Raw genomic sequence first — 23,462 nt, forward strand, 5'->3', positions numbered from 1 at the left:
CAATATTTAATATAAAGTATTTTTTTATATTAATAAGCAAAATCCACTTGAAGTAGTGAAAGGAAATTGAACTGTCCCACCTTGCACACTCTAGCTATTCTTGGAATCATCAGTTTTCCAACAAACTCATACTCCACGGACACCTCGGTGAAAAAGAAGTATATCTTGTCGTCCTCTCCATCTGTGTTGTTTTGATCTGCTCTTACCACATCAGCAAAAACAAAATTGGGCTCTAAAGATACAAAGAGAAGAATTTTATATTACATACAACTCTTATAACTTGATTCCCTCTAAGATGCTCTAGGAGTCCTCCCAGGCCTCGCACTGTATTTGACTGCTCATTAACTGACAGACATTTCTTCAAAAAAATAAAAAATAGAAATGCTGGAGAAAAAAAAAAGCTATGTGAAAATACAACAGGCTAAGAGATACGACAGATCTCTAAGGTCTTGTATCTTGTTACTTCACATTTTTCACCCACACTCAGGAATGGTTTTCGGACAGGCTTGAGTAGCTGCCTTCCCTTGCCTGCCTCTCTGAACAAAAGCCAAGGTGCTCCTTAAGGGAAACACAAACATGAGAGAAATGATATGGTTTCTATGGTTCATATATTTAAAGAGAAAATCAGCTAAAATGTGCAAGTAATAACTTGCCAAGATTGGCCAGCTATCAGCACCTGCAAACCCAGCAGTTAGTTGGACCCTTACGAAGGCCAAACAGCCTCAGAAAATCAACAACAACAAAAAAAAACCACTAAGCATACTCCCAAACTCTGTTGACTTTCAAATACGCATAATCATACTGCTGTTATCCAGCTTCCACATGTGAAATCAGAAGACATTTTCTCAAGATTTAATTCATATCTGCCTTGCAAAAACAACCATTTTTCAACTACATACACAGAATACCAGACGCTTAATATTTGTGCTGTTAGCTGAAATACTAAACATAACAACTACAAAATTCCATATCCTACACCTTTTGGGCATAGTGCTTTTTTTTTTTTTTTTTTTTTTTTGAATATGCCGATTTTATAATTTTGGTTTCTTATGGCCAAAAGCCACAAACCTCGGAGAGTTCCCAAAACTCAGCAAGTTTTGAAATTCAGTAATTGAGATAATTGGGAACCACGGACTTATCGATTTGAAAACATGTTAAAGACAAAGAACATTCTCCTTCATACTATACCACAGGTATCCTGTATCGTAGCAAAGATGAACAAGTGGATATGAACAATAAGTTAACAATGAGTTAAAGTCTGTGTCCTGTAACAATAAGTTAAAGTCTGTGTCTCTAAGCTGTCTTCATTGCCAGTATTGATAAATGTTCTGAAATTTCTAATAAATAAATAAATAAATAAATATATTGAAGGCACACACAGGTGCATACACTTATACCTCAGTGTATGCCAGTATTACCTACACTATCCTCTTTCAGATACCGGACAATCGTTCCTCACCTCTGAAAGAAAACTTAAATTTCTTTGTCTGAAATTGTGACTTTGAAGAAGGAAGAATGATTTGATCTAGCCTGTTCTCACACCCACTTACCATTAAGCCAAGGTATCGCATATTCTGTTCTCAGAGGACTCTGATGAGAATTCCGTGAAATAATAGGTTCACTTCCCAAGAAATTGTAGGAAGTCCCAGAATAAAGCTCCTCATCTTTAACACAAAAACAAATATTGTAAACTTTCTTATACACTGGATACCAAAAAAGGTATATAAATACTTCAAGAGACTATGTTAGCTTAAACTTCCCACAAGAAACGATAAACAAGGATTTCCTCTCAGTTGCCCCAGACATATCTTCGATGTTTATATTTCTGCTGACCACTCTCAAAGCTAACACTTTTACACTTGGTTTATTATTGCTCTAACACAAGCAACTGGCAAAAGTTAGCACTGTTTTCACTGTACTTTAACACTTCCTATGTAAACCTGCAGTTTAAGTTAACTTGTGTTTTGATACACATGAAATGCCACGTAAGTTTTGAACTAATTGTTTTTTTTCCTCTTTACACACTGCCAATATTCAAACTAAACTTAAGAACGTAGGCAGCAACATAGTGAGCGAGAGCTTTACTTTTTCATTTCCTGTTTTGTGTCACTACAAGTTTCTCTTCTACGGTCTTGCGACACCACAACACAGCCACTTTGGCTTTACCAAGTCAAGATTCAGTGGCATCTAACCATGTGGTTACGTCCCTCCAGTGTCTCATTTCCCTGTTCTGTTTCATGGATACGTCTTCAAGAAAGACAAAAGTTCTACTTGTTAAATTTACTGAAATTGCAGTACTTTATAATACAGAGACAGTCAAAATATGTTTAGATTACTTGGACTGAAGCACTTAAAGCTAGTATTTTGAAAGTTGGTTATTTTAAAAGTTGCTTCCAAAACAAGCCAAAGTTCTGTGCTCTCCTTTTAAGACACACACTAAGGTTGACTACATGAGTATTTTTATGTCTATCTAGTTACACAGTAAAGATTTAGAAATACAGACCCCGATCTACCATTTCGATATTGAACTGGAAAATGATAGTGAAGACCAAATATTTATACATAATAATGAGGTATGCAAAGAAGAAACTTACCAACCATAACAGATGTGTAACTTTGAGCAGGATCAAATGGACACCTGCCTTTACCATCCTCATTCTTACCTCCGAGCTCAAACGAAATCAAATTCTGCAAAAAATGAAGTTGAAAACCATAAAACAACCATTTTTACTTTTTCTTTCAGCCACCCAAATCATGCAAAGTTAACAAAAAATATACATTAATAGACTAAACCTGTAACTTTCAGCCTGGAATGCCTGTTTTCTAAGATTATAGAAGGTTCTAAGATTATAGAAGGCACTTGAGTTTTCAGAAAAAAATGTATGAAGTCTAACAGAGAGGAAATGTGATCCTATAATTTGTGAGGGCAGTAGCAGAAAAGAATAGACAAAAAGTTAAATCCAGACATAAAAAGAGACCTCGAGAAAGAAAACCCAAAAAGCCAGACAATATGAAAAGCAGGAAAGTTAACAAATATAAGGCAAAATTTGCAACTATTGAATCAGCCTGCACAAAAATGGACAGTTTTAGAAATCAAGATGACTTTCTGAAGTGGACTGAGCAATTTTTAGATGATGATAAAATGGTGAGATGGGGTATAATTATAATCCAACTACGTTTTCTAAAAGCAAGAGAGTACTTTGACTGCTACTTTGTAAAACCCTTAAAAATCAAGGGAATAAGTATCAGTAAGATAATCAGAACTATAGCAACAATACTGGGGAAGTGATTATTTATACTGTGTAATGAAGACATTCGAGGCTAAGGACAGTGACTTCTGGCAGTGCTCCAGAGCTGATGGCAGACAGACTTGCAGGCAGGGGAGACAAAAAAAAAAAAATTTAACATAACTACAAGACTTCTAAATTTCAGAATCATTAAGAGCCATAGTAAAGAGAACAATGTGAGAGTCAGCAACAAGAAAAGGAAGTTTTAATTCTGAGCCAAGACTTTATTCTGAAGTGCTCAGCATTATGAAGCTATGGCATTGCCAGAAGCAGAGATGAGACAAGCAGAGTCAGGAATCTGAGAAATTTCAGGGAGATTCAACAACAGATGGAAGTCACAAAGAACATCATTTCAGTTTCAGAAATTATTTCTACACTAACGTACAATACACAGAGAATTATGAAACCTAAGAAAGAGTAAATCTGCTGTTAACCAAGGTGAATCAATTTCAGTGTTTTGAAAAAGGAACAGTATGGTTTATTTCTGTACTCTATCATCACTGTGAGACAGTATTATAAATGCTTCAGTGCCATGACCAGCACTGAAATTACAAGTGTCTTTGGGAAAAGAGATTAACTCATTGTTTATATGAACTAGTTTTAAGTTAAAGTTGTTACTGGATCAAAAAACCTGTAGGCTCTTACCAGGTAATCACACGTTGGCTGAAACGCATTAGTTCCACACACATAGAGAAAAGTGTCATTTAGCTGCTGCAGAACACGCACGTAATTACGACACTCTGTCTGTAATAGAGGACGAGAAAAGGACTGGTCTGATAAACAATAACTTCCATGTTACAACATAAACAAACAATTAAAGTTGCACTGTCAACTCTTCTGTCACCGCTACTCATGCCACACCACCCCAGTAATGCTGGGTGAGAGTCACCCCTGGGTCACTGCCACCTTGCAGCCTCTGGGAGCCCGAGTCCTGCAGCAGCTGCTTTCCTACAGTCAGTAGTGCGCAGCTGCCTCAGTAAACCGGTTAGGGTAACGCGTCTGACTACCAGACACTCAAAGGAGGGCATCTCAGATTGTTCCATTAAACTACAAACTGCAGAGATATAGCTGATCCATGAGAATGACTTACCTAAAACCAGAGTACATCTTAGAATTTGTCATCCTTTACAAGCCTAAAGGAAACAGTATGTGATAGCCACAGCTGTATCTTAAGAGACCCCTAAGACCATCAAATCCTCAGTAAATCTTGGTTATGTTTTTTTTTCTCCCCCTTCATTCTGTGGTATCAATTGCGCTTTCTAAGGGTCTGACATCCCTTATAATAACCACCAGTGATCGCTGCAAAGAACTGATGGAGACCCAGACACCATCTGACGAAGTGCATGCAGGTGCACAAGAGAAATAAATTCACTTCTCATGCACTCACCCCATGGCTGGAAGTAATTGTTATCACTAGTAACCCCCACTGAACCTGGAGAACACAAAAAACTCTGAGTGCATCAGGGAGAGTCAAAGAGGAAATGGTCCTTAACTGCCCGCCACACCTCACCTTAGGCAGGTAAATTGCCTGGATGGTTCTCAGTCCAAGGAAATGCAGATAGCTGAGCAAAGGAGAGAATAGCCTACTCCATTTCAAATGAGCCCCCTGAATGCAGGATGTCTGTCAGCCCGGAATGCGCCTGGGGTTTTATAACCGGGAGAGCACCAAAGAAATTGTGGATGTAGGGGTGCTGATGTCAAATCCCCTGAAGTGTAATGTAGTACTGCTTTCTGCATCTGCAGTGCATGCAGCCTTCCATTTTCAAACCTGTACTAAAAGCCTGACCACGAATCTTGCCAAGAAAACCCTCGCTTCACTGTATCGCTATACCATGTGGCACAACACAGAGGGCAAGGTATCCCCATCTACGGTCAATCACCCTCTAGAAACTACCTCAACAGAATAGCAATATGAGCAAGCCAGCCTGTGTGCCGACAGTCCAGAGGGATGCCAGACACACCAAGGGAGCCCTTGTGCTGAGCTGCCTGCACTGCCAAGCTGGGAGGAGACCGGGCTGCTCAGGCGCCGGGGAGCTGTCTGAGCAGTCAGACCAGCAAGGATTCAGCATCACAAGGAGGATATACAGCTAGTGAAAAATGCACCGGTGCGAAGTGCTGGCCTAATAAATAAACCCTATGCCCTACAGCAAAGAAGAAGATAAAATAACCCGTCATTTTAGAAAATCAAATGTTGGTGTAGAGTTATTGTAGTAATAAAACAACAGTTGCTATCAATTACCTCAGTTACAGTAGCAGTTGTTTATCAATTTAATGGAAAAACTTAAAATAACTAAGCACACATTAGTGTGTTCAGATTTTTTAACATTCAAATAAAATTCAACAGCAAGAAATAATGAACTAAGAGTTACCAAAAAAGACTAAGCCTACTGCTCAAGTATGCTACTAAAGCTCAAGTTTATTAAAGAATTTAGGTGATTATTTGAAAATTTTAATTGCAAACATTCGGAGCCTTTCTTCTTGAACATCACTCCTCTTGAAGTTAAACATAAAATATTTTTCTTAAAGTCCAATAAAAGAACATACCTGTTCTGATTTGCCCTTGACTGCACATTTAGTCCTTTTATCTTCAGTGACCTTCCATTGCAACTAAGTGAAAAACAGGTAATAAGAAGGTACGTTCAAAGCACTTTAACACAATTGCAGTATTTTCAGACCTTGCATAACAAACAAAACAAGCAATTCTAAGGTTACTGTCTGCAGCAAATTTAAGTCATTTTGCAAGTAGCTTTCATTTTGCAAGTGGCTTTCAAAAGTTCAAAGCCATTCTTTTCTGAGGAGGTGACATTTCCAAATGCATGTGTCATCAGGGAGTTCAGAACCACTGCTAGTATCTTTGGGGTTAATCATTATCTTTCCCCTCAAATTACTTAAAGACCTCCATTAACATATGCTTTAGCGAGGTGCAAGAGTATCTGCTTTAAGCACTTCTCACTTTAATTCACACTGGAAAAGGAAACTATTTGAAAAAATAAAGAAAACTTATTTGACCAGTTCATACTGTGTGGAGAGGTACAACTTTGACATTTACACACACTCAGAATAATAGTCGAAAGCAAGCTTTATATACTCGTGAAGTTTCCTATCATTATCCCTGAACATTTTGTTCATATTAAAAATCACAGAGCATCGTTCAGAACATCCTGGGTGTGATTCCATGCCATGTTTCTAAGCTTCAGCCTGTACTGCTGGTGTGTGAGAAGCAGGAGCTTGGGGAGGACCTGCAGCAACAGAATTGTGTTAGCAGGCTTCTGCATGAGTTAACCTGCTCTGAGAACCAAGTGTCAGCACACCCAGAGCACTTCTGCAGCTGAGCTAATTCTGAGCGAGCTGGACCAGACCTCTTTGCACTGCTGCTTACCGTGCAGACACAGCTAGAGACACCACACAGAAGCTGAAACTTAATGGACAAGGCCTTCGTCACATCAGAGGCATGTCTGCAGCTTGCCACTCCTGAGCAAGCTCCAACTTTGCTTCTGTTTCAGATTAATTTTCTTCTGATTCAGATTAAGAGGAGATATAGCCCTCTCCCACCAATAAAATAGATATCTAAGGGCCAGCTTGACAGCTCCTATGCAAAGTCCCTCTAGTCCAGCACAATGTCTGCAAAGAGAAAATACCTATGGAGACCTCTAATAACTTGTTTGTATTTCATTTTCTCATTTCTTCCTCTCATCTGCTGCCATACTTTACTCAATAGCATCTTCCAGAAATAAAACTGAGGTAGCCCAGATAGCATTTTCTCTTTTCAGTACATAACACCTAGAACACAGTGCTGCTGGTATCAGAAAGTGAAGTCAAATTTGGGATATGATTTATATGTGGAGAATAGTGTATTAAAATGCATACTCACCTCATGCTGCTTTTCAGCAATATTAACCGCATTTAATGCAAAGATCACTTCTCTGGCTCCTACATACAGGACATCTTTGTCCTCACTTAACAGCAAGGTTGAATAGTTTGACACTTCTGATTCATGAAAATGTATTAGCTGGACCTCTGTCGAAATCAAAGGAAAATAGCACCACATGAAGAAACATGATCACTTAGGGTCAAGTTTATGGGTCATTTTTCTAAGCTGTCTAACAGCCCTTGGGTATCTGGAAAGCAACAAAGCTTAGTTTGGACAACACACATAACAGATGAGAGACCCCCTCAGAAGCTTGGTTCAGCAGAAACAGCAGCTCCCATCGACATCAAAATCAATGGTCCCTACTTTCTGGTTCAATTTCAAATGCCTACAAATTTCGTCCTGCAGTGATCCCCATAACTCATGTCTTCCTTCATTTTTTTTTCCAATCGTTACTTCTTTTTTTTTTTTTTCCTAACCTCTCATCTTACACATCCACTGTCGGCTCTTTCCTCACCTTCTCCCTTCCACATACCCACCTACTGTGGAAAACTAAATAATTCACCACATCCCTTGCACCCTCCCCAGACAAATCTCACAAAAAAAACCCCTCACCTTAAAATAAGACATTTCAAGATATTATCACAGGAGAAATGAAACAGAGAATCTAGAAAGGAGCCATGTATACAGTGTCAACAAGCCGATTTTCAAGTGGAGACTGGAGATAAATTGCACACAACAGTAAGAGATGTGGGAAAACGATGATGAAAAGGAAGAAGAAGAAAAGGGGGAAACATGGGGAAAAGAGGCAGTGGAATGAGGAAGCATGTGAACTGGAACAGAAAGGCTTGGAGAAAGATGACACAAAATGATTAATATACAGGAATATTTATTCAGCGTGTACAAAGAACACGGAAAAACTACTGAAAGGTTGGGAGGCTGTACTTTGTGTGAGAATCTACCATGAGATAAAGCTTCGATTTTCAGAGATAGGCAGAAAACAACATATTTTTCTTAACTGTAACATTAGAAATTGCACCATTTCAACTGCAAGACTTGGAAAAATAATCGTTTTAAACTAGATTCTGAAACATACGATTTTAAAATCTTTCACTTGGCAGTAAAGTTTTCCCCCAAAGGATGAACTGGTTCATACAATTCTTACCTACCTGTTCACTCCTCCACTGAACTAAATTCCCCTTCCTATTTAAAGTAGACTTCTTATTCTTAAATACAACAATCTTTAGCAGACAGAGACAGAGAAATAGCAGGAACAAACAAACAAAAAAAATCACATATTTTGAATAATTTGGATACAGGTCTGTGATGCATAATACCACTAAACAGCAACTTGCCAAGTTTGAACTCTTATACACCACAAGAGCACCAAGGAGCCTAAGCAGGAACTGCAAGCCTTGTCTGGACTACTTTCTGAAAAAAACAGTCTATCAGCAACTCATTTATTGCTACACCAATAAAAAGGAAAAGCATCTCTACAGCTTTCTCATAAATCAGCTCACTGTAACTATATCCTTAACCTCCATTTATTTTCTCCTACAGCCTGACTCCTCAGCATTTAATATCTTTACTTATGGTTGCTTCTTCATACTATCCATAGGTTTATTTGGTTACAGCACACTTGGGTGGCTAACTTTTAACTACCAGTAAAAGCAAGAGTCAAGGACAAAAGCTTTTAAAAGCTAAAACATCCATGACACATAGGGGTACAGGGAAAAAAAAAAAAAAAGAATTATTCACAAACAGAAGTACTATTCCATAGCCTGTGCTCTAGAGCTCTCTTCAGACCCAGGTTGAACAATTAAACCCAAAATCTACAGGAATATCTGATCCCTACTGGCTCTCTTTATGCTACATCCCACTAACTGTACTGGGAGGTTACAACTATTTGCTGCAACTTCAAGCACAGTGTAAGTAGTGTTCGGTGGAAAATGCTGGGTTGGTTCAGCTCCAGGCATCAAATAACACTGTCAGAAGAAGGCCAAATGTTTTCCTTCACCTAGTGATTAACCTAGAGCTCAGGACTATTCAGCATCAAAATACACCTCAGTCCAAAAAAGTATTAAAAGATAAATGACCAAAAAAAAAAAGAGCATTAGCTGGAGAGGTACATTTTGTTATTATGTTCTGTCTCTTGATAACTTGATTAAAACAAAATACATCTGTTTATTGTTTTTTTTTGTTTTGTTTTGTTTTTTGTTTGTTTGTTTGTTTGTTTGTTTTGTTTTCCTCTAGGAGCAAGGTTCTCCTGTAAGAATCTTCAGCAGAGAAATCCCAATCTGAAATTCCTCCTTTAAGAAGACACATTTTTGGAACTGTTTGAAGGATATGCAAGAGGTCAAGTTGGTGCCCAAGCCACTGCTGGATATTCTGGTCCTAAGCGCTATAGGTTGAGCAAAGCCATCAGAAACTGACTAAACTTTCTGCAGGCAGGCTGGAAGGACACACACAAACCCTGATGTTTTTGCAATATTCCCTTATTACACTATTTCTCTTCTTACCTCTGTGTTCCCAAGTGATCCTCGGTACCGGACCAAATGTTACTGCCACTTCCACAAGGATAGCCCAAACTGCATAAAAAGCGCACAGAGCCATCTTCACTGTCCTTGCTCTTTTGGGCTCCTTGGATAGCTGCAGCAGGTTGCGCTCCTTTAGCAGAAGAAAACCAAATTCCAGGCAGTATTAGAGAGCAGGCATTTCAGCGCTTGAGAGCAGTGCAACAAGGCAGGCTGGAACAGCCTTCTAAGTATGTGCTTTCAGCAGATCACTTCAAGGAAATGCACATTTTCCAGGATGCTGAATACAGAGCCTGCCCACACTCTCCAGGGCTGCTGATCAGCGCTACTGAGCGCATTCTTCAGTTTCGCTGAAGAAATAAATGATGCTGTGGAGAGAGGAGGGGAACAGTAAGTAGAAGAGAAAGTGAACTGAGCATTGCCAAAAATAGCGCATTGCACGCACTCGTCTTGCAATACTTCTACAGCTGCCTGCCTCAGTTTGGAAAGTGAGGCTTCCTTAAAAACTTCCCATATATTACACAGCATACAGGCAGCAACTGAAAGTAGCCATCTCCATCTAGAACACATGGTATAAGTATCTTGAGCTGTCATTTATGCTTAATGCCCAAAACCTGACTTTAACCTTGCATTTTCTTTTAATAGTGAGTTGATTGATTTTAATAGTGAGTTGATGCATTTTCTTTTAATAGTGAGTTGAAGAAAATCCCACCTCCGCACTAAATACACAAACCAAGGTAACAAAATTACTGAGACTAGTTTCAAAGAGCAAAAGACATAAGAAGTGCAGCTAAATGTTAAATACTACTTACACAAACCTGCCCCATCTCCTGTTTTTGGGATCTTATGAACAAAAGTGTCATTTTTAGCAAAGTCTTCTTGTGCACTCAAGGTGCAAGGGGGTACAAAGAAATTCACCTAACAAAGAGGTAAGGCACAGTGTACTTTAAAAAAAAAAAAAAAAAAAAAGGAGAAAATGCTTAAATACTCAAAGTGCTAGACTCTCATACGGAAGTCAGTCTGTCACCAAGCCGCCTGTTGCTCTCAGGCCCAGAAAGATCACCAAAACCATTCACTACCTTCTGTGCTATCTGTCCATGAGCCACCAGTGCTCCACCTTCCTATGCTCAAGACTCATCCAAGTACATCAGCATGGACTGGTGAGGAGCAGTGAACACATTCATCAGCCACTAAGTTACTGCATTTAGGTAATCTGGGGGGACTCTCTGTGGGGCTGCACACTTTAGAAGGGGTGGGAGGGCGGAAAGAGGCATTTTGTGCCACGACAAACAGCAGCAGGCAGTGTCAAAGCCCGACGTGCTGTTTCAGGGGAAAGGGGCAGCACGTGAGGAGGCCAGTGCTAAGAGATAGGCAGGAGCTGCAGCGAGGTTCTCCGGGGAGAGGAGCGGTGCCAGCAGCTTCTCCTCTCCTCTCCTCTCCTCTCCTCTCCTCTCCTCTCCTCTCCTCTCCGGGAGGGAGAGGTGCCGGCTTCAAACAGGCAGAGGCCAAGGACCTCTGGAAGCTGCGGAGAGCAAGCCATTAGGAGCACAGAAGTAATCATTAGCACTGAGCAGGCGATCCACATGCATTACAAGCTTTTACATCTGGTTTACTCAATGATTACACAAGATTAAAAAACAAACAAACAAACAAACAAAAAAACCTTTTCTTCCTAACAATCTTTTGCCTACTAAGAGAAAAAAAATAATCACAATTTGGTCAAACTGAGCCTGGGATTTAAATTATTACTGCTACTATTTTATAATTAGTGTTTAGTTCTGGTAAGCACTTTGATCCAATCACTGTCATGGATCACAGAAATCTTTTCTTTTTTTTTTTTAAACTTTATTTACATTATTTATTTGTTTATCTGTCTTGTACCTTTCCTGTTTATTGTCCCAAGCTGAGCAGCCCCGCTTTGCTATCCAACCTGTTGAACAGCCCCCTTGCCTCAGAGCTGCCGAAGCATCTCACACGTTCTGATGCAAATAGCTCCACAGGCAGGTACTCACAGAGCCAGCAGCAGTTCAGCGGTGGAGTTCAAGGCAGTTCAGCAATCTATTTTAATGGAAATGTCAGGGGGAAAACAGCACTTTGAAGGAAGAACCCTGGGCCATTATTTCTACACTATTAATTCTTTTCAGGCCATCTTTTGTTAGTAAAAGAAATTCAAAGCAGTATCATTTCCCCTAAACTCTTTATTAAAAAAAAAAAAAAAAAAAAAAAAAGACAAAAAAAAAGACAACAACTGCCGGAACAGAACTATTCAGCACCAGTCCCAACAATAAGCAATCACACACTGTCTCCAGAGAAGAATTCTCCAGTCCTAAAAAATTTCTGGACTTTGCTGGTTTAGCAGACCTTCACGATGCACAAACCTGAACAAACCTTCCCATAGCCGTGATTACACTCCTAGCTTAGCTCGCCTGTCTCGGAAAACGAAAAATGACAACAAAATCTTGTTACTACAACTTATTATTACCTTCTGAAGGTGACAAAATGACCGGCAAGCGCTTACGTTGCTGTGTGGCCAGGGAACTCCTCCAGCTACACAAAGCAAAAGTCTGTCCTTTCACAGATGGGCTTGCTGTGTAGGTTTGCAGGACAGAGCCTTTTTCACATTAATATATTTGACTTACAGAAAATTATTTGCTGAATTAAGGTAAAGTTTTGCGTATTAGGAAAGAGGGGTGGGACACCACAGTGCATGCTGCATGCCCAACAGTGCAAGATGTTCTCACTCCCTTTAGTTTAAATAGAGATGAAAATGCGCTCAGGAGCTTGTCCTTAAATTTAGCCTTCAATTTAATTACTCTCCCTCCCCCCTTCCCTGTGCTGAAAATTATCTGGAATAAGTCCTTCACTCACATCCACTGGGAAGTCATCCATAATCTAATATGAACCTGTTTTGATATAACACAACGGGTAGAAGGAGCAAAAAACCCAGACAATGGCCTAATTTCCAAATTAGCTCAGCTCCATCAGTGTTCACTGGCTTTGATTAGAGTTGAGTGCTTTGCATTTTTGAGAAGTTAGGTCTCCTAATGCTTTAGGTTTGACTCCTAAAAATGAGCTATAATTTGCTTGAAAACAAGAACATTTAAGAAGTAATTCAGGAAGAAGCCTGCAATGCTTAGTTACACAATTAAGCTCTAATTAAAGTGGCCACAGGTCTACTCTTTGGTTTTCTGTAAAATTGCTGAACATTTTCTAAGGTAAATTTAAACAAGTAATTTTCATTTAGGCATTCTTCTGCTCGTGTTTTTAAATCAATGTATTATGATGAACTGGAGCAAACTAATGTGTACAGCACTTGCATGAGTTTTCCATAATGCTTGTATTTATGGTGTCTGAAAACAGGGCAACTACAGAAGAAGAAACAATTAACAGAGCTCCTGTCAGTTTGGCAGGGCACAGCTGGAAATTGCGAGCTGTGAACACTCCTGTTGACGTGCATGATTTTACTGCACAGGCAGAGAAAAGAGACGAGATTCTGCTCTCTCAGAGGACAGAAAATTGAAACTGTTAAATACAGGAACATTTCAGAATGCCTAATTGCTTATAGTGAACAACCCATGTAAAAAACTAACACAAATTACGAAAGCGGGGAGTTGCAATGGCTTATCTTACCATAGTAACTTATCACAGAGCAGTTTGGGTTGGAAGGGACCTTAAAGATCTACCTCCAACCCTCTGGCCAGGGGTCAGGGACACCTCCCCCCAGACCAAGCTGCTCAACGCCCCATCCAGCCTGGCCTTGAGCACCTCCAGGGATGGGGCATCCACAGCTTCTCTGGGCAGCCTGTGCCAGGGCCTCACCACCCTCTGAGTGAAGAATTTCTTCCTAATATCTAATCTTGACTGTTACTGAGACGGAAAAACATCTGGCTCTCACATCGCCCACGTCAGTGGCATCCGATGAGTACTTGAGAGACTTGTTGGAAAGAAACAGTGCTCTGGTCCACCTTCTTCTGGAAAAACACTCTCATCACAAAACACAAGCTCTGCAATGGGAGAAGTTGAGAAACCAGCAACAGGAAGAAGGCTCCTATCTTTCTCATCCTCTGGGGCACAGGCACAAAAGAAAGCACAAAGGGGTATTTGTGAAAGTAAAGTTTCACCTTTCACAGATGTCAATTCAGTGACTCTTATCACTACCAGATTAATTTTATGAATGAAGTAATAAAATGCAACACTGAACACCCAGAGGTCAGCATCTTCTCCCCCTGCCAACACTGTAAAGCTGCAACCTGTACGTGGGATACTTGCCCAATCCATCTAAATTCTGGAATTTCCAAGTTAGGAAATGCCCAGTTTTGCAACCTTGATTTTGAAATATATATTTTTTTTCCCCCTTTTCTTCTCTTAGTAAGTACTTACTTACATTGCGCAACTCCTGAATTCTGCTCGGTGTTGCACAAAGTGCTGGATGGATCTTTCCTTATCTTCTTGACAAAGCCTCGGACTGCATGGCAATGAGCTGAGGCACCCGCAGCACGGAACATCACAGCTGGGGCCTCATCACTCCCCAGAGAGGATCATTAGCAGCACAGCACCCACCCTACCTCTCCCCCCAGTAAAAGCAAGGCAGACGCCCACCTCCTGATGTCTTCTCACAGCTCCCCACACACACTGAGTGCCCACAGCACTTCCCCATCTGTTCACGTAGCCCTGCGCTCTCCCCTGGGCAATCTTTTCTGGCAATGCTCAGGCGCTGCTCCACGGCAGGTCCCACACAGAGGGGCTGCAGCACTTCGGGCACCCTTAGGCCAGCGCTGGAGATGGGACCGAGCGAGCAGCCCCAGGCAGCAGGGACCAGGCTGGGACAGGGCTGGCAGCAGAGACACTGCTTGCCCAGGGAATGGGCCTTGCCAGAGGGCCTTCCTTGTCCAGAAAACACAGCTCCTGGGCCTCCACAGTGGCAGAGGCTCTCACCTTTCACACCTAAGAACCCACTGCACCGCCCCGCCAGGGGAAAACTAAGGGTGAAAACAGGAACGCTGTCAGCTGCACGCAATTATATTACCATAGGTGATGCAAGCCTCCATGAGGCTGCAAGACAAATGAGCACCTTCCTCTGGGCTGCAAGACAGAGCTTCAAACACTCACAGTTCCCTGCCTCTCCATCAAATTACTTCCACATCTTCCGCTGCGCTGGCAGAGCAAAGGAGGCCTCACCTCACAGTAAGCAGCAGCTGGCCACCAGGCATCCCCTGCCCCAGCAGGAGCAAAGAACACACAGGCTTCCTGGGCAACTTACCCATCTATTTTTAAGACAGATAAATACAACAATTTAATTATGCTTTTGCAAAGTAGTAGGGTTACTGTGATGAGGGATAGGAAGCTCAATACGGGGCAACAGGCAAACTTTAAGCTGCTTCCTTTGGCAAAAAAAGGGGGAGGTAACGTGATTTATCTGTCAGATGGCATAAAATGTTTTCCCAAAATAATTTCCTTCAAAGGCTTTAGGTAACTTTAACAGAATACAGACCTGCTTCAATGTTTACTGATGCCTATTCGATAACAAAGATTTTAAGGCTCCATATGAAAAAGCAAACCACAGAACTCCCGCTGCGAGACTTTGCTTAAACCTGATTTTTTCAATTTGCTTCGTCTTTGATTCCAAAAATAGATGGAAAAGTTAGCAATACTTGTGTCATTACCTGTCAAAATTACAAAGACAGAAACATACAATTCACCTTTGACAACTGAGTTTTATTTATGTAGTTTATTTTGGACTGGTATAAGGACAGATGGGAAATGCCCCTTGCTTTAGATCTCACCCTGTCACAACCTGAAGCACGGTGCCATTTTTAGATTGCCTGATGGAAAACATCATTTCTATCATCTTTTCTTTATTATGCAACACACACAAACTCACTGTTTGCTAAAGTAAGTTAAACCTCAACCTAACAGACCAGTGTCCCTTTACAACTAATACAAATGTAGAGCAGGGGATTATTTACATTTCAAACTGTATCAAAAATACTTTATAGTTAACTAGATACTCACAAATTAGGTGAAGCTTTTCAAGATAATTTTATGCATTCTTTACCTGCACCACAAAGCTTGCTGAAGGATGCGTGCTAGGGCTAAAAAGAGGACAAAATTTTTGAGGAAAACAAAGTTCCCAGTTGCAAGTCATGCCTAAATTTTTTAGGCTGAAACCTTCCGTGAGGACAGCTGCAGGGCTACGATCTTGGGATCACCAAGATGTGGTGGGATGCCTCCCACGACTGGAGTGCTGCAATGATGGGCTACAGGCTCTTTAGGAAGGTCGGGTTGGGATGACAAGGAGTCCTTTATGTGAGAGCACACCTGGAAAGCATGAAGCCCTATGAAGGGAATGGATGAGGAGCTGACGGAGACCTTACAGGTGAGATTAAAGAGAGCACAGGTAAAGGTGACATGATGCTGCAGGCCACCTGGCCAGAAGAAAAAGCAGATGAGGCACTCAGACAGATGGGAGGAGCCTCATATTCTCAGGCTTTGGTCCTCATGGACCTTCAATACCTGCTGAAGAGACAACACAGCAAGACCTAAGCAATTCAAGAAGTTCATGGAGTTCACCAATGATACCTTCCTCCTTAAGTAAGGGACAAGCTAACAAGGAGAGCTGCTACTCTGCTGGACCTCGTACTCACCATTGACAAGGGGCTTATTGGGAACACAAGGATCAAAGGCAGCCTTGACTGCAGTGACCATGAGACGGTAAAGTTCAGGAGATCCTGAGGGCAGGGAGGAAACCGAAAAGCAAGCTCACAACGCTGGACTTCAGGAGAGCAGAATTTGACCGCTTCAAAGATCTGCTTGGAAGAGCCCCATGGGACAAGGCCCTGGAGGGAAGAAAGTTGTTTAATATTCAAGGATCACCTTCTCCAAGTCCCAGAGAGATCCATCCCTATGAGCACAGAGTCACAGATGCCGGGAGGCCTGCGTGAATAAACAAGGAGCTCCTGGCCAAACACATACACAACGAGGAAGTATGCAGGAGGTGGAAGCAAGGAGAGGTAAAACGCGGCAGGAGCACAGACACGGTCAGTTACTTTGACACTCTCCTCCTTACATTGACAAGGAAAGATCAGCTCATAGGCAAGCTGTAGAGGCATGGGACTGGACGGACAGACAGTAGGGTTGATCAAAAACTGTCTGAATGGCAGGGCCCAGAGAACAGAGATCTGTGGCACAAAGCCTAATTGAAGCCCAGCAACAGGAGAGTACCCCAGGGGTCACTACTCCAGAATATTCATCATCTTCATTGGAATACCTGAAGAGACTTTTTTTTTTTTAAGCTCACATGTGTTCTTTTCCTAACTACTAGGAAAAAAAAAATAAAAAAAAGAAGTTACAAGACAAACTACTATGCTGAGAAAAAGGCAAATTACTAAAAGAAAAATTACAACACCAAATAAACAAATACCAAAGACTACAAAGGACAAATAGGAGATTAGAAGTCTTATTTTTTCAGATAACCATAGCTGGATTGTCAGAAATGCTGTTAGCCTTCAACTCTGAAGAGCAACAGGAATGAGTAAACACACTTGTTTCTGTTTGTTTTTCTTTGAGAAAAATAAAAACTAACTCTGGCCTTGCACAAGTCAACCTCTGAGCTAGCAGAGGCTGTAAACATTGTTGTGGGTCCTCGGTCTGGCTGTGCAGAACAAAACTAAGCAGAAGTTATTAATTTAGAACTACCCGGATGGTCAGTGGGACCCATCTACAGCTGCAGTGCCAGCACCTTCTGCTAACCTGGATGTTGAGCTATGTCCCAAGTCCAGACAGAATTCAAGAGCTGCCCAAGGGAGAGATGTGTTTCACTCTATTCCCCTGTGTTATGACAGCATCACTGCTGCAGTAGGAACTGTTCAAATGACCAAGAAATAAGATCCATGAAGCGCCAAGTCCATCTTCCCCTACAATTTAAACACCCTGTCACAACATAAAATATTGGTCAGCTTCTTCATTATTTCTTCTCGGGCTTGTTGGACTGAGTCAGTCAATCAAAATTATTTGAAAATGCTTACTGGCAACTAATGGTACTCTCAAAGGCACCTGAATGTCTAAATCAGTTGTTTTTATTTAAAAAGAAACAACAAAAAAGACTAGAAAAGATGCCCAGCAACACCTTCGAAGATATAGTTGTCTCAGAAAGCAACACAACTACCCCCTCAGACACAATCTTCTTAACACAGTACAGCTGCAACCCTGAACAGAAGCTTTCAGTGGTAACCAAAGCACAAGTGAAGCATACAGTATGTTCCTGAGTGAATAAAAAAGTCTCTTTTCTCATAAATTTACTGAGAAATATTTCCATCTGAAAGCAAAACAAAATAATAAATCAAGCTTATTATGAAATCCTTATTTATGTTTGCCATACAGATCAAGACCCCAGTCTTCTTGCTTGTATAGGCAATATATTTGTGTGATTAAGAAAGACACCCCCAATGCAGCTGTTACAAATCCCACTGCAATAGCAGGGAGGGGTAACCCACATTTTCCCGTACCTGCCACTTCTTGGAGCCTCCTGCGCGCCGCTGGAAACGTGGAGTCGTCAGAAATCCTTCTTTTCTGCAAAGAGATAATAGGCGGAATTTGACATCGTTACCGCATAAACCCGAAGCACTATTTTTGATATGGGAATTATAATAAAACCTCCCCCAGAGGCTGGCTTTCATTTGCCAGATTCTCAGTGAGAGACTGCTTCTGACAGAAACCAGAACCGATCTATCTGCATCCCATGAGCCAGGATCCTGATACTGCATATAATACCAAGAAAAAACTCACGACCAAACAAAAAACTGCCAAGCAGACCTGATAAAAAGCGTACACACAAGCCTTTTTCAGCCACAGTTTGTTCCCTCTCTTCCAAGCCAGCCAGTACAAAATTATTCAGCATTTGCATTGTGGTAGCAACTATTGATCCTCCTAAGCACCTGGGACTTCCCTTACGCTGGGGCTGAACACACACAGAAAGCTCAGGAAGTTTAGACACCGACCAGTCTCACGAACAATTAGCTCTACCAAATCCACACAGAGCAATCTCAACATTCCCCTGCATTACTGAACTTATATTATGCACAAGTGTGGAGCAAGAATATCTGGATACTTATGATAAAACCTACTGCATTTGTATATATTTTGGTATAATCAAAGAATGGTAGGACTACTCTGATGCAACCACAGCAGGAAACGTTTATCTTAGTACTTATTTTAGGTAACATTTCTAAATATGCAAACATATATTGTTACATCAGTTTGTATCCAGCATATATATATATATACACACACACTTCCTAATGTGCACCCAACAGATCTGAGAAGGGTATGGGCTGCTTGCAGGGTTAGTGCTTTTAAACACTTGTCACAATGGATCTGATTTGGATTTCGATGAGCTGAACAGTAAGGGGGCTCCTGCAGATCTAGATGGGAAGAAACTGCACCTAGAAAAGTCACCACTGTACACCTGAAGGCTCTGTTCTTGATCCAGAGGATTAGAGTGAAAGGTAGACAACACAGAAGGCCCCAAAAGAAACAGACCAGACCCAAAATTACAAGAAAGTGAGATCAATACTACATGGCAATACGGGAAGAGAGAGCGTACATGTCTGCTCGAAAATACACTGCCTGTCTGCCCTGTCCTTCGACAGAGCCCATTTTGTGATGGCCAGTGTATTAGCAGGTACCAAACAGCTACATCAGATACACTTTTGCTGGAGAAAAATGTCTTCTCTCCACAATTCAAAATCTTTTGGGATACAGAACAAGGAATGTCTGGTTCTTTCCCCACAACATTTTTTGGACAAGATATCCCAGAGAAATCTTTTTCTATGTCAACTTAGCTTGCCTGAGCTATTGCCCACCAGTCACTTTTCACAAGAAGCATGTAGGCAACTTATTTTTGTTGCAAAACCAAAGCAGTTGTCTCTCTTTCATTCTTTGAAAGACAGAAAAAAATAAAAATGAAAAAAACACAGGTGAACCGCGAATCATCCTGGCAATCACGAAGCTCTCCATAAACGAGCCAACATCAGATCATCTCGATGGCTGTACCTACTCAATAACAGAAGTGAATTGTTAAAATCTGTAGGAACTGCTACTTGCTGCTGTAATAGGCCATTGATCGCCACGGTTGTTATTGTTAGCTGTGATTTTCAGGTCCCAGAGAGCTTCCTCACAGCTTATTGCTTACAGAGCAAACAGACATATCCATTTTAGCTGTAGGTAGATTAAAGGGAAGAGAAAAATTCTCTTCTGCCTCCGCTTAGAGATGACTTCTAATATTCTGTGGCTTTTACAAGTACCTTCATTATAATGAAGCACTCACTTCTAAGTAGGTACAGGTAGATGCTAATTACTCGAGCAATCCTTTGCAGCAAATAAGCTGACCGGCAGACTTCAGTGGTTCTGAAAATGGTTCATCACAGAAATTCCCCTATCTCAAGAGGCAAGTAGCCCCAGGTTTCTCAGCTAAGATTGGCAGCGACGGAGGAGCTGAAAGCCATCTGAGGGACAGGCAAGTGTCCAGGCCCCAGGCTAGCTTTCAGCAAGTGGATCTCCACAGAGGTGGGGAGATGGAGAAAAGCTGCAAGGCTGCCTCAGCTCAATAACTTGGCTCCTGCAAGCACTTCATTGCTCCTCAGAGCTTCCTCTTGAGAAGGGGTGGGAGCAAAACCTGCAACCAGTTACCTGGTGGTTGTTGGTGTCTTTTGCACAGACCCCAGAGACTCAGGACCTGGCGTGAGGGCAGCTAAGCACAGAGGGAGGTGAGTTTGCAGCACAGGTAGGTTCTTGCCCTTTGATCAGGCCTCTGCTGGCTGCCTGTTTGGGCAACACCTGCTGTCGCACTGCACAAATAAATAAGTAACTCGTCACAGCTTGCCAAAAGCGATGACGTAATTGCACGCTAATTCAACCAGGACTCGAATATTACATTAACATTCATGTAAATATTGCAAGTTTTCTGGCACCCTTCAGTCCTTCTGTTTGACCTATATCTTTCATATGGGACTCCAGAACAGGCACTGCAAGAGCTCCCAAGCAACCTTACATGTTGCCAGGCTTTAAGGTTGTATTTTGGTGCAAATTTCAGGAAAAAAAAAAAAAAAATGGTAGCAATTACTTAAGATGGGGGTAGAAGTACATGGACAAAATAAATTACATCATGAAAAGCTCATTATTTTGACAACTGTGACTAAATCCTCAAAGATTAAAGAAAACACCTACTGGATTACAAATGAAAGACAGCCTGGAATATATTATGTAGAATAACATGACAGTCACTTTAAGGAAACTTTAAATAAGAGAGCTGCAATCTTTCATATATATGTGTGTGTGTGTGTGTATTTATTTATTCAAGGATCTCCTTCTCCTTTCAAACTTCACAACACATTACCCTATTGCAATGTACTTCTGACTGTCACAGACAACTTGCACTAAAAACAAACAAACAATAAACTTGTACTACTTCTTTCTGTGTATCAATTACTATCAGAAGCATTTCTTTAATCCTTTATTCAGGCTTATAGCTTAATGCTATAACTAGGTCCAAGAGACTAAATATGAAGAAAAAAGGAGAAAGGAAACACAGAAGAAAGCTAGTTTATAAGCAAATTATAAGCAAATTTTAATCACTCAAATAGCTCTTCGGGAGATGAAGGAGCCAAATTTTAACTTTGGAAATGTTTGTATTATGACAGCATCGTTTACCTGCCTTACCAAAGTAATTTGCAGATCAATACCCTTGATGATTGCAAGTGGAGGTGCTTTTGCTACCTATACCTCAAGCCTGACACAACCTATTTGTGGGCTAGCATTCTTAGAAGACTATTTTAGACATGCGTGCAGAAACCGCAGGTTAGGCAGACAAATTGCTACGAACAGCTGGTTTACACAGAGTGCGCTAAAAACGCTTCTGCGGCTACTTTGTGTGATTTTGGAGTTCTAAAATAAAGTAATTACACGAAAAGGTAGGTTTGACTACAAAATTTAAGAACCGTACCTATTATCAGCACTTTATTTCAGTAGTTTGGTATGTGTCAAATCAAAACACATGGTAGTTTTCCATAATTTATTTCCATCACTATTTCTGTAATTCCTGCCCTCTCCTGGGACTGGTCAGCTTGATGATACCTGCTCACCACTTGTGCGAGGTACTTGGGGGAAAGAAAGTCAAGCGGCAAAACACGCTTCAGAACTTACAAAGCCAAGCTTCACAATTTTTTCTCCTTTCCCACCTGCAAAGCTTCACTTTACATAAAAACGTTTTTATTTCAAATAGCTTCTTACTGGCTCATTAAAGTCCCCCAACTTTTTCTAAACTTTATGTTGAAAATGCATTTGCCTTGTGCTTGACTTTATGTGAACATGTTTGAACTACAGAAGAGCATTGTGCTAGTCCAAGTTTTGTAACAACAAAGCAAAAAAGCCCTCTTATGTCTCAGTCACTTTAATTTTGCCCAAACTGGAACGGGACCTTCAGCTTTCAATTCCCCCCTCTACGCTGACACTCCTCAAATCTCAGAAAGCTGAGAAGAAAACGGAGACTACTACGGAGAGACAGCAAAAAACTGTGGGTCCTCCAGCATCCAAACAACAAAATACAAATACAGAGACCAGGCCAGCTAGTACTGCTGGTTGCAATGGAGTTCCTTCATTTTTAAGGATGCTGACAAAAACTATAATTATCAAAACTAACTTCCACAATACCAGGTGGAAGCGTTTGTGATGTTATCTATGCATCCCTACCCTTCTTCAATAAAGGCTTTGAGTGTATTTCGTAATTTTAACTTTCCTGCAGATATAATACTATACAAATATCAACTCAAAACCATTTAAATAACATTTATTACAATCATACTAGTGGTTTTGAATCAAATTCTAGCAAAAACAAAAGGCAACAGAATTGCAACTGTGTAAAACCAAGAGCAAGAGAGCACTAGAGAAAGGAAAGGAGGAAACAACTGCACAAAGATAATAGCAGATACCAGCACTTCGATTTCAGACTGAACTTTTTAAGCCTTCACTTCAGGGACATGTAAAATTTATGTGTACTCACTATAGGGTAGATTTGCTTAGCAAAGCAGCATGAGAATATTTTAAATGTTCAATAAACAATGTACCCTTTGAAAAGCGGAGGTCACTAAGAGCGTACCTGTATTCAACACATTTTTGGCCCAAAAAGGTTAGTACAATGGAGACAGCTTTCACTCTATAAGCATCATCCCTTATTGTCCTAAAAAGTCTTCTTTTCCTCCTATCAGGAAAGAAGCAATTCATAAAATGATTTGCTGGTTCTAAAATCTGAACAAGAAGAAAAAGTATTTGGAGGCTTGTCTGCTGTTAAGTATTCAACACTTTCTGATTAAGGTTCTGTGGGAGAATGAATTAATCACACTTCCAGAAGATCAGTGTTGTGTTTTGTTTTGTTTTTTAATAAAAAAAGGAAGTCTGTACTACAACCTCTGCTTCGTGGATGTCTTTTCCAAATGGGCTATCAGCTGCCAGGTACTCAGCCGATAAGTGAATGAATGGAATTTTTTCCATATTCACTATGACAATATAGCAACACAGAAAAACTAAAGTCAAAAAAAAAAGAAAATCAAAGCTAAAGCTGTAACATAATACATAATTTTAATGTTTAGAACAGATCTTTTGTAGCTTTTCAACTTTATTACTCAAACACTCCCTTCAATTTCCTATATATATGTATATATATATATATTTTTTTTTTTTACACAAAATGCCTTATCACTGTTTATAGGTGATCATCTAAAT

General features: G+C 40.7%; 1 protein-coding gene across 4 annotated transcripts in view; it reads right to left on the reverse strand.

The window, feature by feature from the left end:
• Positions 1 to 18,369, reverse strand: part of SEMA4D (semaphorin 4D) — a 45,225-nt gene extending 26,856 nt beyond the window's left edge. For 2 of the 4 annotated variants that reach the window (XM_032205307.1, XM_032205305.1), the window contains exons 1-8: positions 18,194 to 18,369; positions 9,675 to 10,057; positions 7,159 to 7,304; positions 5,832 to 5,894; positions 3,933 to 4,031; positions 2,595 to 2,688; positions 1,551 to 1,664; positions 81 to 232 (exon numbers count right to left, since the gene is read on the reverse strand). In XM_032205307.1, coding sequence (XP_032061198.1) covers positions 81 to 232; positions 1,551 to 1,664; positions 2,595 to 2,688; positions 3,933 to 4,031; positions 5,832 to 5,894; positions 7,159 to 7,304; positions 9,675 to 9,768 — 762 coding nt within the window. In that variant the 5' untranslated portion in view covers positions 9,769 to 10,057; positions 18,194 to 18,369. The remainder of the gene's footprint in view (positions 1 to 80; positions 233 to 1,550; positions 1,665 to 2,594; positions 2,689 to 3,932; positions 4,032 to 5,831; positions 5,895 to 7,158; positions 7,305 to 9,674; positions 10,058 to 18,193) is intronic. The other 2 variants (XM_032205308.1, XM_032205304.1) reach the window with 2 other exon arrangements.
• Between the last annotated feature and the right edge of the window lie 5,093 nt (positions 18,370 to 23,462).

Source organism: Aythya fuligula, chromosome Z, assembly GCF_009819795.1.
Source record: "Aythya fuligula isolate bAytFul2 chromosome Z, bAytFul2.pri, whole genome shotgun sequence".
Lineage (NCBI taxonomy): Eukaryota > Metazoa > Chordata > Aves > Anseriformes > Anatidae > Aythya > Aythya fuligula.